Source organism: Oncorhynchus clarkii, chromosome 29 (genome assembly GCF_045791955.1).
Source record: "Oncorhynchus clarkii lewisi isolate Uvic-CL-2024 chromosome 29, UVic_Ocla_1.0, whole genome shotgun sequence".
Classification (NCBI taxonomy): domain Eukaryota; kingdom Metazoa; phylum Chordata; class Actinopteri; order Salmoniformes; family Salmonidae; genus Oncorhynchus; species Oncorhynchus clarkii.
The window spans coordinates 29,431,766-29,445,782 of record NC_092175.1 but is presented as its reverse complement, the minus strand read 5'-3'; the positions used below and the strand labels follow the sequence as shown (position 1 = coordinate 29,445,782).

General features: G+C 41.9%; 2 protein-coding genes across 2 annotated transcripts in view; both read right to left on the bottom strand.

Moving 5' to 3' along the window:
* Nucleotides 1-5,966, bottom strand: part of LOC139387876 (ribosomal protein S6 kinase alpha-4-like) — a 30,853-nt gene extending 24,887 nt beyond the window's left edge. The window contains exons 1-10 of the mRNA XM_071134195.1: nucleotides 4,975-5,966; nucleotides 4,302-4,373; nucleotides 4,028-4,095; nucleotides 3,772-3,922; nucleotides 1,857-1,972; nucleotides 1,580-1,687; nucleotides 1,268-1,348; nucleotides 1,033-1,136; nucleotides 520-670; nucleotides 243-404 (exon numbers count right to left, since the gene is read on the bottom strand). Of these exons, the coding sequence (XP_070990296.1) occupies nucleotides 243-404; nucleotides 520-670; nucleotides 1,033-1,136; nucleotides 1,268-1,348; nucleotides 1,580-1,687; nucleotides 1,857-1,972; nucleotides 3,772-3,922; nucleotides 4,028-4,095; nucleotides 4,302-4,373; nucleotides 4,975-5,068 (1,107 nt within the window). The 5' untranslated portion in view covers nucleotides 5,069-5,966. The remainder of the gene's footprint in view (nucleotides 1-242; nucleotides 405-519; nucleotides 671-1,032; nucleotides 1,137-1,267; nucleotides 1,349-1,579; nucleotides 1,688-1,856; nucleotides 1,973-3,771; nucleotides 3,923-4,027; nucleotides 4,096-4,301; nucleotides 4,374-4,974) is intronic.
* A 1,748-nt stretch (nucleotides 5,967-7,714) lies between these two features.
* Nucleotides 7,715-10,403, bottom strand: LOC139387877 (RDS/peripherin-like protein xRDS35). The gene is made up of 4 exons (XM_071134196.1): nucleotides 10,156-10,403; nucleotides 8,626-9,056; nucleotides 8,198-8,444; nucleotides 7,715-7,994 (listed from the first exon to the last, which is right to left on the bottom strand). The coding sequence occupies exons 1-4, from the start codon at nucleotides 10,303-10,305 to the stop codon at nucleotides 7,803-7,805; spliced, it is 1,020 nt and encodes a 339-aa protein (XP_070990297.1). The 5' UTR covers nucleotides 10,306-10,403; the 3' UTR covers nucleotides 7,715-7,802.
* Between the last annotated feature and the right edge of the window lie 3,614 nt (nucleotides 10,404-14,017).

Sequence of the window (14,017 nt, the reverse complement as noted above, 5' to 3'; positions counted from 1 at the left end):
CCAAATATCCACTATTTCTAATGTGTCCATAATATTTGTGATTTCCTTAAGGGCACAGTGATGATAGTTTGTAGAGTGATTTCCTTTACGGTCCATTGAGGTACTTAACACTGTGTTATAGTCTCCTACCATAATAAGAATAGTCTTATTTGTGGAGGGACTATCAAAAGGTGTCTTCCTGTGACAGTGTAGGCACAGAGTAGGTATTCTGCATATTGCAGAGGGTAGGGTATAAGGGGTACCTGGAACAGTCGATCAGTGCTTGGTGGGGTGCTGGCTGGAGAGTAGAGAGGATTCATGCCAGTGAACTCCTCAGCAAAGTTTCCTGTATCCAGCTCACTCCTGATCTCTGGTTTGAACGGGCTGACTACCTTCTTCTCAGCCAGGTCTGACCAACTGAGACCCTATGAATATAGAGCAATGGAAAGAGTATGGTGAGAGTGTGTGTGTGTGGCAGTTGGAAGATAAAGAGAGGGAGTGAGATGGGCCTAGAGACAGAGCAGGAGTGAAGACGAGCACCTTGAAGAAGGCATGAGTCTTGATGTCTTCGGCCCTTCGGGGCCCAGAGCCCAGTCTCTTGTGGGGGTCTTTGACCAACAGCTTCCTCAACAGGTCCTGAGCCACGGCACCGATCATAGAGGGGAACGGCGGCTCACAATGTAAGATGCGCCTGAGAGAAGGGCAGGAAGGGGGAGGAACGAAAAAGAGAAAGAGGGAAGAACAATCACTGTATACACTGTGTAAACCCAGCCCTAATTATAAGCCAACCATTATGGCCATAAAGAACATGATTGCAAAGCAACACATTAACAGAATATCTAATTAAGCTGCAGGCTTTGTTACACAAAGGACGCAGCACAACTAATTTCTTTGTTATTGTATTCAGACAGTAAGCTAAAAGAGAGGGTGAAACGAGCCACCTTTACAATAGATGTCATTATTTTGATAAGTTGCCGAGGGCCATAGACAATGATGAAAGAGTGGGACGGAACCAGTGTTTGTGAGGAGGGGTGGATGACACACAGCACTCACTTGGACACCTCACTCTGGGAGTTCCTCTCCCCCTCCAAGGTGAATGGTGACGCCCCCGTCAGTAACTCAAACATCAGGATCCCCAGACTCCACCAATCTACCGACTAGAGAAAGGAAGGATGATAAAATAAATGAAAGATGACTCTGTGTTCTACAGTAATTGATGTATAATAAAATGCTGTAGCTCACAGCGCATGTCCAAAGTTCTCTCCCTGTGTGATGCGTTAACTCTTACCTTTCCATGACCAGACTTCCCCCTGATGATCTCTGGAGCCATGTACTCTATGGTGCCACAGAACGAATACGTCCTTTCCTTCTGTAGTGGGGAAAATAAACACATGACTCAGCCTGTAGTAACCTAACGTAGCAGGTGTAAAATAATGCAGTTTTCAGCGGAAAAGGAAGCTAGATTGAATTAGATATATCCCTGAAAACCAGATAAGACTAGTCTGTAGTGACAAACATATATGCATGGATACATACATGCACTGATTGAGTCCACACAAATAGAAGCATCAATGAAAAAGGGTTTCCTTTTTTTACATACCTCCTCCTCCAGGAACTCTTTGCTGAGCCCAAAATCTGTTAGCACTAAATGTCCCTCGCTGTCCAAGAGGATGTTCTCTAACTTGATGTCCCGGTACACGATGCCCAGCTGTGCGAATCATACCGAACAGGAAGTTACATACACAGGATAACATATGATTAACAGAGAGAGAATAGAATCTAGCCTTCACGTAATTATGTAAGATTAACATGTAGGAAGTAAATAGAATGGAATATCTGCCAAGTAATGTAAAGGACAGAAATGCTCGATAACATACCTTGTGGAGGTGCTCCAGGGCCAGGATAATCTCCCCGATGTAAATCCGCACCTCTTCCTCAGAGAAGTGATCTCGCTGGTACAAGTGTGTGAACATCTCCCCTCCGCTCACATAGTCTACACACACGTGCACAGATACATATAACACTTGAATAGACAAACACAAATCACACACATACACAGGCATATAGACAGAAACATACAGTATACACTAGAGGTCGACCGATTAATCGGAATGGCCGATTAATTAGGGCCGATTTCAAGTCTTCATAACAATCTGAAATCGGTATTTTTGGGCGCCGATTTCCGATTATAAAAAAATATATTTTATTTATTTATTTTTCTACCTTTTATTTAACTAGGCAAGTCAGTTAAGAACACATTCTTATTTTCAATGACTGCCTAGGAACTGTGGGTTAACTGCCTTGTTCAGGGGCAGAAAGACAGATTTTCACCTTGTCAACTCAGGGGTTTCAATCTTGCAACCGCACAGTTAACTAGTCCAACACTCTAAACATTGCACTCCACGAGTATCCTGCCTGTTACGCAAATGCAGTAGAAGCCAAGGTAAATTGCTAGCTAGCATTAAACTTATCTTATAAAAACAATCAATCATAATCACTAGTTATAACTACTAATCCAGTTTAGCAGGCAATATTAACCAGGTGAAATTGTGTCATTTCTCTTGCGTTCATTGCACGCAGAGTCAGGGTATATGCAACAGTTTGGGCTGCCTGGCTCATTGCAAACTAATTTGCCAGAATTTTACATAATTATGACATACATTGAAGGTTGTGCAACGCAACAACAATATTTAGACTTAGGGATGCCACCCGTTAGATAAAATACCGAACGGTTCCGTATTTCACTGAAATAATAAACGTTTTGTTTTCGAAATGATAGTTTCCGGGTTCTATCATATTAATGACCAAAGGCTCGTATTTCTGTGTGTTATTATGTTATAATTAAGTCTGATTTGATAGAGCAGTCTGACTGAGCAGCAGCAGGCCCGTAATCATTCATTCAAACAGCACTTTCGTGCATTTTGCCAGCAGCTCTTCGCAAGCACAGCGCTTTTTATGACTTCAAGCCTATCCGCCTAATGGCTGGTGTAACCAATGTGAAATGGCAAGCAAGTTAGCTGGGTGTGCGCTAATACTGTTTCAAACGTCACTCGCTCTGAGACTTGGAGTAGTTATTCCCCTTGCGCTGCAAGGGCCGTGGCTTTTGTGGTGCGATGGGTAACGATGCTTTAAGTGTGGCTGTTGTCGATGTGTTCCTGGTTCGAGCCCAGGTAGGGGCGAGGAGGGGGACGGAAGCTATACTGTTACACTGGCAATACTAAAGTGCCTATAAGAACATCCAATAGTCAAAGGTATATGAAATACAAATGGTATAGAGAGAAATAGTCCTATAAATACTATATTAACTACAACCTAAAACCTCTTACCTTGGAATATTGAAGTCTCATGTTAAAAGGAACCACCAACTTTCATATGTTCTCATGTTCTGAGCAAGTAACTTAAACGTCAGCCTTTTTTACATGGCACATATTTTACATGGCACACATTTTTACATGGCACATATTACTTTCTTCTCCAACACTTTGTTTTTGCATTATTAAACCAAATTGAACATGTTTCATTATTTATTTGAGGCTAAATTTATTTTATTGATGTTTTATATTAAGTTAAAATAAGTGTTAATTCAGTATTGTTGTAATTGTCATTATTACAAATGAAAAAATGGGCCGATTAATCGGTATCAGCTTTTTTTTGGTCCTCCAATAATCGGTATCGGCGTTGAAAAATCATAATCGGTCGACCTCTAGTATACACACAGAAAGATACACTTTCAGCACTTCAAGATCATAGCCGGAGTGTTCCATGTATGGGTCTTTTTGACCCAGCGCTCACCCAAGATAAGATGGAGCTTAGTCTGGGTCTGGAAGGCGTAGTGCAGAGTGACCAGGAACGGGGACTGGCGGATGTGCTCCAGCACCTGTCTCTCTGTACGTGTGTGCTCTGCAGTCTTTGCCTTCTGAACGATGGCTGCTTTCTTCAACACCTGAGACATAATCATCAACAGTCAGTCAACCCTCCCATAAATTCTCCCTACATCAGACAATGTCAATGCTTGGGTTGTCTTTGGACCAATGTCACAGAGACTCACCTTCATGGCATACAGCTTCCCTTCATCATGACCACTGTTCTTTCTGACCAGAAACACTTTCCCATAGGCTAGACAGAGACACACAGCACAGAATGGAAAACTCTGCATCACATTTGATTGTAGCCACTACCACCCACCCAGGAGCCTGCACTACATTTAATATAGTTTATTCTTAATGTTCTACAAAAAATAGACAGTAAAATAAAGTTATCCAGGTCTCCAATAACACCATGACCCTATGCTATGAACCCCAGATCGGCACAGTGAGACTCACCTCCTGTGCCCAAGACTTTGAGAAGCTCAAAGTTCTCCATGCCCACTCTCTCAGTATGGCCCGTGAGGTTCGCTGGCATGGGGGAAAGAGTACAGTATCAGTGCTTACACACAACACACACTCGTGCACACACACACTGAGGAAACACAGCTGAGCACAGTAAACTGTAAATATTTTGTGACACCACAACAAACATTGATGGTCTGCTTGCATTCATCCATTGCTGTGATCCCAGGTGTCGGGTCATAGAACTAGGAACCTTGGAACCTCTAACCGCGGCAATTTGACTGTTAAACTCATGGGTACACTCACAAAGGCTGCCTGGTATTATGATGCAATAATTTCCATGGTAATGCATAATGTTCATTCAAATGATGTTAACAGATGTGGCTCATGCAATGGAATGTATTTTTTGTAACGTCAGTAGAATTAATCAACAAAGCAAAGCACACATTGAAGGGTACACTTCCTGCTTTTACTTCCTGCTTTACTCCAATGGGTACACCTGCAATGTCCGCCAGTCCACCATCGACTTGAATTGGGGAAGCCTGTTCTATTCATTCACTGAAATACTGATGGGCAACATTTACCCAAAGTGTATAGCATATTCAAATCCTTTGACAGGTTCAAATAATACATTATGAAACAGTAGTTTACTTTGATGGTTACGTACCATTGGTGATCTCATGTTTGACAGTGCAGGCTTTCCTCCGGATCCCAGTATCGGAGTCCTCGCTACTACTACTATCCGAGCCGTCTCCAGACATTTCAAATGTTTATGTGGCTACTCTTCAAAATAAATAAACCGATTTAGCTGAAGTGTTTTGTATAATAACCTCAGACGCATCAGATTTTATGTAGTCAAAGAAAATAACAAATGTAGCCTTATGTACGAATTAATTTGGGAGCCGTTGCATGCATTATAAACATAGTTTTGTTTTATTTTCTAAACAATATCATTGCTAGACTTAATCCCCTAGACATCCCGCTGTTCTGCCTAATCTACTACTAAAACGAAAATACTAGCGAACACTGTACTAATAATAAACCAGAATCGTACGTCTGTAGCTAGCTAGATAACGGTGTCCACTAGGCTGTTATTGACAAACGTTAACTGCTGCTGATCTCTCTAGCACTGATTTGATTACAATATAGCGCCGAACTGACCAGACAGCATTAAACTGGCTACATAGTAGCGAGTGGCCTATCTCTTGCTAGCTAGCTACCTTTTGCAACAATATTTTTGACAAACTGAAATTAGCAACTAGCTAGCTACTCATTTGTAGCTACGCTAACCGGTTATAGACAATTACAGCTAGTTAACTAACCTTCAGTAATACGTCGAAACTATGTAAAACCTCGGCAACTTCACAACCAAACTGTTAACGTCATTAGCTAACTAGAAAGCTAGCTGTCCTGTCAGAGCTAGCTAACGTTAGCTAGCTTGCTGACTGTCGGTTAATTTTAATTTCATAGCAAGCGTACTGTTTATAGCTAGCATGTTGCGAATACCTATTTTATGCTATTTCGTCCGGATAGGATGTGACACACGCTGAAGATATACCACTTTTGAAGTTATTTGACAACAATGATTGTAAAAGTAGGTTAGGTAGCTAGTTGATGTTATGGCTGGAGTAGTCCATAGTACGGAAGCCGCAATGTCACAGTTTTAGGAACTTTTTGGGGAGACCTGTTGGTTAGACCGCTTAGAAGTGGGCTGCTACAGCCTAGAGGTAATACTTTTAGGTCTACTAACTACCCGAAATTGTGCTGATAATAGCTAGCTAAATTATTTGACTGTGGGGATGACAGTAATGGGGATGATGACGATGCTGATGATTATTGTTATGATATTGATTAATTATCAGCTATCATAATCATTCAGTAATATTATATAGTAGGCTGACACATTATTATTCCCAATTGTTTAATCTTATTCCATATAATGCTCCTTGTATTTCTGGCGTGCTTAATAAACCACCAGTTGTTTAATCTTTTTCCATATAATGCTCCTTGTATTTCTGGTTTGCATAACAAACCACCAGTTGTTTAATATTATTCCATATAATGTTCCTTGGTTTGAATGCTGTTTTGCATAATAAACCACCTATATGTGTATGTATGTATGTATGTATCTCCTCTCTGCTGCATGGCCTGCTGGGGCAGCAGTTGGAGTATTATCCCAGGGATTAGCAGAGTTGTGAAAGGTGTCAGGACAGAGGTCACAGACATAGCCCTACTCACAGCTTCCATTGCATTAATGACATCAATCATCATCTTCATAATTCTCTTCCTCCCACTGACTGACACTTACGGAGCACAGAATAACTGATACATTTACGAACGCACCCTTAGAGATAGGGTTACAGGTCGAAAGAGAATATGAGAAAAATAAAATGTGGGAGCAAAGTGTGTGTGTGGGGGGGGGGGGGGGGGGGGTCCCAAAAGGTGGAAATGGTAGGGAAAGGAAAGCTGGTCAAAACAAAGACATAATGACAGAACTCCACAAATCAATTAAAAACTTGAACCTTTAATAATTCTCTGTCATAATAGCTCTGTAATAAAGTGCTGTGTTTGTCATATTGCTGAGGGTTACATAGCAGAGCATTGAATCTTTCTACAGTCAGCTTTACATTGCTGTTAGTCTTTTACTCAAAATGTAACATGTGCTTTTTAAAATATTCCCCAAAATGTAAAATGTTCATATAATTCTATCCCTTAATAATTGGAGATATCTTTGCATTGTTAAGTGTCAACCATAATATTGTTGTGGTATTAACTGAGAGAACACTGCATTGGTGAGGTGGAAATAACCATGCATAGCAACCCTGAGTTAAAAAATACAAAATTACAATAATGTGTTTTTTATTTCTCCTTTGGGGAGTATATGTAATTGATTAAACATCAAAAACCCAATTTAATCATGGATAATTGTGGAGGGCTTGGGTTTGGGATGAGGTTAATGTGATTAATGTGTGCCTCTATTTTGTTTGTTTGTGTGTGTGTGTGTGTGTGTGTGTGTGTGTGTGTGTGTGTGTGTGTGTGCAGTCATGGATACCTAAGACTGGGGTGCATTATCCCCGGACAACTGATACAAAAATATATTAGCCCTCAGGTGACTGAAATAGATTACAACATTCGTGTCACTCGTTTAGGCAGAATTTCTCAAACTCTTTGCCCTAGCACTCCACAGCTAATTCAAATAATCAAAGCTTGATAATGAGTTCATTATTTGAATCAGCTGTGAAGTGCTAGGGCAAAAATCAAAACGTTCACCCCTTGGGGTCCCCAGGACCGAGTTTGGGAAACACTGCATTTAGGGGTAAAACATTAAACACAGAAAATATCAGCATTAAAATGGATTGTGATGTCAAAGAAATACCAGATTAATTGATCAGTGTCTAGTTAGATTATTTATCACCCAATAAAATGCCACGTTTGTCCCCTACACCACCCTGTCTGAAACATTTAGATTTCTCCACTTTATCTGGCGGGGGTCGCCTAAGCTTCAGTGTCTTCACTGCCCACCTGGTTCAGCTGAAGGAAAACCAGTACAGGAGTCACATACTCCATGATCGTCTCCTTCACCCCTTTCTCCAGCAGGTAGCCCTCAGTCTCAATCTCAGTGTTCTCCTGCCCTGCCAACGCTTCCATGGTTGTCTGCAGGTATCGCAGACTTACCAGCACAGATGACTGGAGGGGAAGGATAGGAGAGGGAAGAGAAGGGAGAAAGGTTATACAGGAGGATGTTGGATATACTGTATTACTACTCAACAGCGAGCTACAAGTATAATTGTGGCCACTCACAGGAGTCCGGGTGCCTTCTGATTGCCACACAGGACATTAGCTCACTTTTAGGTGTATAGGTTGATATGTACTGTATATCTGCACAGTACCTGCAGCAGGAAGACAGACAGGACCCCAGCACCAATAGTGTTCATCAGGCCCATGTAGTAGTTGACTAGAGCTTCCCTGCAGCCGCGGATGTAGATGTTGAGCTCCTCGGTCTGGTGCTCATAGCTGTAGTGGGCTGAGTTGTTGGTGAGGCGGTCCTGGATGCAGGGTCTTGGGGAACTGGGGTTGCAGCAGCTGAAAGGGACCCCATCAAACAGGTAACGCCCATCCACATTGCTCTTAACACGGCTAAAGAAGAAGAGAGGAAGGAAGGGAAGTAAATAGAGAATAAACGGTCTACATCATGCCTTTGTATTACCTCAACCATCTCATTTCCTATAACCTTAATGATTTATTTAAATTATAATCTGACATGGGATTCTTCCTTTACCAAAGACTGTCAGACTGCTCCCAGTCCTCTAATACTCACTCCTTCACTTCCTTAGAGCTAAAGTCTAGGTAGCGGTTGCTGATCCACTGGACCTCGAACCAGTCCTTGAAGTCGGTGTTTCCGCAGCAACGGAACTCCATCTGCAGGCGGTCAATGTTCTGCTTCTGGAAGCAGCGGCCGGGGGTATCTGTGTCCTTGTAGAAGCGGATGCCGTTCTTCAGGCCGATCTTCAGGGAGGACTCCAGGTTCCCCTTCATGGCATAGCTCATGATCACAGCCATCAACATGAGCAGGGTGAAGAGGAGGGAAACACCCCAGTAGGGTTGCATGAAGGTTTTCCAGCGGGGAAAGCGTCCGGCATCCAGCGCATCCTGGCACATACGGCCTGCGAAGTAGTTGATACCCAGAGAGGCCAGACCCACTATCATCAGGGTGTTGGGCACAGCATGGATCTCTGTGTTGTCCATTACCTGTAGGCAGAAGAACCTCATGCATCAGTGATGCAGCAAACTATACAGTATAAACTGATATGTTAGGCTGTCAACCCATTGATCCCATATTTAAGGAAAAGTGAACATGTAGAGGTCAGTGAATAATCTCATGGTTTACAGTGGGGAACATAACTGAAGGCTATATTGTATAATGGAGGAAATCAATTAGGTTGTTTTTATTTTTACTGAAATTGAACATAAATATTTTCTGCAAAAAGGCTGCATTGAGAGGAATTTTGTTTCTGTTGATGTACTCAAGTGCAATAATTGACAGTATATTATTCCAAATACTGTAATCTCAAGAGATAGATGATGAATAGGATCATAATAAAACTGTCAATCACTCAGTCACTCCACATTCTGTTGGTCAGCTCATCTTATCCCTATTATGAGCTTATCACCGGTATGTTCAGACCAGAGACAGTTTCCCCTTGTTCATAACGTTCACATCTAACCACCTATCCAACAGATCTATAGATACCTCATCCCAATCCCACTCATGAGAGCATTATCAAAGGCTCCTGAATTCTACATGAGATGTTATCGTCAACACTCCAATGCATTTCATTGTCATCTAGAAACACTCAAAAAATGTACTCTTAATTTAAGCTACAATGCACTAAAATAAGGTGTAATGAATTACCCCCCCTATTCACCCTCATGCTTTTCGTGCAGTTTATGACCAGAAGTTTACAAGTATCACTCTTTGATTCAGGCATACTGTAGAACTTCACTGAATACACCCTGAGAAAGTTAAGCTTCTGGATAAGTCATAGGCATTGTATTGGAAGAACCCTAGTGGCGTTGTTCGCGCTTAGAAAAAAGGGTTCCAAAGGGGTTATTTAACTGTCCCCATAGGAAAACCCTTTTTGGTTCCAGGTAGAATTATTTGGGGTTTCATGTGGAACACTCTGGGGAAAGACTTCTACATCAAACCCAATAGGCTTCTACCTGGAACCAAAAATGGTTTTCAAAGGGGTTTCTATGGGGACAGCCGAATAACCCTTTTAGTTTCTAGATAGCGAAACATTTTCTAAGAGCGTACAGTGTAAAGCTGTAGAGCATTGCAGTAGCCTACCTCTGCCCTCCTGCGGAGTTCGGTCTTGAGGAAGCAGCCCAGAGTGAAGGTGAACGCTCCGGCCAGTGTGGCCATCCAGGAGAGCAGCCACAGCCCCTGGGCCAGCTTCACCCTCTTCTCAAAAGGGAACTTCATCTTCATCAGCACCATGGAGGTGGTGGGAGCCCACGGAGGCTCCGAGGGTTACTGGGAGAAATAAATTAGGAATGTGGTGATGAAGGGATGATGAGTGGGATCTGTGGGGAAGGAGGAGAGTGCAGCGACTGACTACTGGAATGATCTGAGAGGCAACCTGGAAAGGGTGGGTAAGGTCAAAGGTGAAGAAGAGTATGTCTGGAAAAACTTGAAGTGCAACAGGTAGAATTCAGTGTTAAATGAAGTTGACTGATTCGATGATTGTTTTTCAAAGGAGAGATGGTTAGAGGATTCTTGTAGGAGAAAGATGGGTTTGTAATCCAAAAGAAAATAAGGAATAATCAGACCAAAATGGTTTAGTGAACAAAATCTGTGGGGAGAAAATACTGAACAGTGTATCTTAATTGGTATCTCCTGGATTTGTTAGTGGTGGTGTCAAAGTTCACCTGCTTGATCCCCCCAAAAAAGTTATTAACGAAAGTCCAGGTGACCCTTCAGTCCTGTTCTAGCACCTGTGTGCCCATGCTTAGGTTGGTGAGACACACTGGATTTGGACAATGTTGGACATCGGGAGAGTCTTAGCACTAATCCCTCACCTGTCCTATTAAACAGGCCTTTCCAATTGGAATCCAGGCCATTGTCTGGTCAGCAAAACTAGCCTCCCTTGAACCAGGGGTGGGGACATAGATGAGCTCTGACTAACCAAATTGAAGATGACAGGGTGAAAGATACTGTATAAGCATGGCCACTGATACATTTGCCACTCTATAACCTCTCTGAAATGTTAGCATGAAGCTAATAATTATTATATATGTTTTTTAACTATGTGTATGGCCTTGCTCTCAAGCACTGTAGTCAACATTTATTGGTGATTGATATCAATTTTGATCAGATTGATAGTCAAATATACAATGGGGAGAACAAGTATTTGATAACCTGCAATATCGGCAGTGTTTCCTACTTACAAAGCATGTAGAGGTCTGCAATTTTTATCATAGGTACACTTCAACTGTGAGAGACAGAATCTAAAACAAATCCATAAAATCACATTGTATAAGTAATTAATTTGCATTTTATTGCGCGACATAAGTATTTGATACATCAGAAAAGCAGAACTTAATATTTGGTACAGAAACCTTTGTTTGCAATTACAGAGATCATACTTTTCCTGTAGTTCTTGACCAGGTTTGCACACACTGCAGCAGGGATTTTGGCCCACCCCTCCATACAGACCTTCTCCAGAGCCTTCAGGTTTCGGGGCTGTCGCTGGTGCAATACGGACTTTCAGCTCCCTCCAAAGATTTTCTATTGGGTTCAGGTCTGGAGACTGGCTAGGCCACTCCAGGACCTTGAGATGTTTCTTAGTTGCCCTGGCTGTGTGTTTTGGGTCATTGTCATGCTGGAAGACCCAGCCACAACCTATCTTCAATGCTCTTACTGAGGGAAGGAGGTTGTTGGCCAAGATCTCGCGATACATGGTCCCATCCATCTTCCCCTCAATACGGTGCAGTCGTCCTATCGCCTTTGCAGAAAAGCATCGCCAAATAATGATGTTTCCACCTCCATGCTTCACAGTTGTGATGGTGTTCTTGGGGTTGTACTCATCCTTCTTCCTCCAAACACGGCGAGTGGAGTTTAGACCAAAAAGCTCTATTTGTCTCATCAGACCACATGACCTTCTCCCATTCCTCCTCTGGATCATCCAGATGGTCATTGGCAAACTTCAGACGGGCCTGGACATGTGCTGGCTTGAGCAGGGGGACCTTGCGTGCGCTGCAGGATTTTAATCCATGACGGCGTAGTGTGTTACTAATGGTTTTCTTTGAGACTGTGGTCCCAGCTCTCTTCAGGTCATTGAAGAGGTCGTGCCGTGTAGTTCTGGGCTGATCCCTCAGCTTCCTCATGATCATTGATGCCCCACAAGGTGAGATCTTGCATGGAACCCCAGACCGAAGGTGATTGACCGTCATCTTGAACTTCTTCCATTTTCTAATAATTGCGCCAACAGTGGTTGCCTTCTCACCAAGCTGCTTGCCTATTGTCCTGTAGCCCATCCCAGCCTTGTGCAGGTCTACAATTTTATCTCTGATGTCCTTACACAGCTCTCTGGTCTTGCTCATTGTGGAGAAGTTGGAGTCTGTTTGATTGAGTGTGTGGACAGGTGTCTTTTATACAGGTAACGAGTTCAAACAGGTGCAGTTAATACAGGTAATGAGTGGAGAACAGGGGGGCTTCTTAAAGAAAAACTAACAGGTCTGTGAGAGCCAGAATTCTTACTGGTTGGTAGGTGATCAAATACTTATGTCATGCAATAAAATGCAAATTAATTACTTACAAATCATACAATGTGATTTTCTGGATTTTTGTTTTAGATTCTGTCTCTCACAGTTGATGTGTACCTATGATAAAAATTGACAGACCTCTACATGCTATGTAAGTAGGAAAACCTGCAAAATCGGCAGTGTATCAAATACTTGTTCTCCCCACTGTATATCTCAAGACCCCAAATCAATATTTTTTTACTAACACATCTGGTTATCAGGAATATACTGTATAGTCTGAAAAGGATGCAGGTAAGCACTAGTGCAAATGATCTACAAGCATATTGGTAATAAACTCACCAAGGATATACTATACCAAGTTACTATTCCTTAATGGAATTGAGAGGGGGAAAGAAAGAGAGAGAGTGAGAGAGAGAGACAGGGAGAGAGGGGGAAAGTGAGGATAATCCTGTCTAAAGCTCCTGTAACAGCCTCAGCAGGGTGAGTTTAAACTAACATGGAAAACCATTTCCAGCCTAAAAACCTAAGACTTGGACTTCTCTGTTTACTGGGTGGGTTTGTGACAGTAACACCCATTTTAAACTGCCATGATGTGGCTTGCTCTTGACAATTCAGAACGAATATACATGTGACACACTCAATGGGTTGCCACTAGTTATCACAGCCACAATATTGGCTAAAACCTGCCTATTTCTACAATTTTGATTTAAAACCTAACCCTAACCTTATATTAATACCAAAAAGCAATTGTTTGTTTTCATGAATTTTTACGATATAGCCCATTTTCACTTTGTGGCTGTGGTAACTAGTAACGACCATAAAGAAGGTGGACTGATGAAAGTACATCAGTGTTAATAAAACCTTGGGACAAGCCAACCCCTAAGTTAAGATAGCAGGTGAAAAAATATGCTTGAGTGGAGTCCCCACATCCGTTTTTCAGGGGAAACGGAAGTTAGGTTGAAAATACGCTGGAAACATCCGCTTCATTGCCAACCACCGCAGAGAGTGCCCCTAAGTTAACAGGCCACTAAAATGGCCTGAGAAATGGGTAGAAAATACATTTACTCATATATTACTCATATCTCAGTAAAGCTGCTGCATGCAGAGAAACCATAAATCAAAGAGTGGCTCCCCATGGTGATAACTGACTGACTGACTCAATCTAACTCTGTCACCTTTTAACATATTCAACTGAATCAATTATGCTAGATGTTTTATGGAATTATTTGATGTTAATAAATTTGTAAATTATAGATGACTATATTTATTGAGAACATTCAGACACATTTATAGGACACAACACAAAAATACAGACAGTAGCAGCTCTACAGTGCTAAACCATATCACACATGGTTTGTTGAAATTAAGATCAACCTAGGGAATTAGAACAAGGTGAAATATGGTGATAGCAACCGCCACTTCTAAATAATAAATATGTAACATAT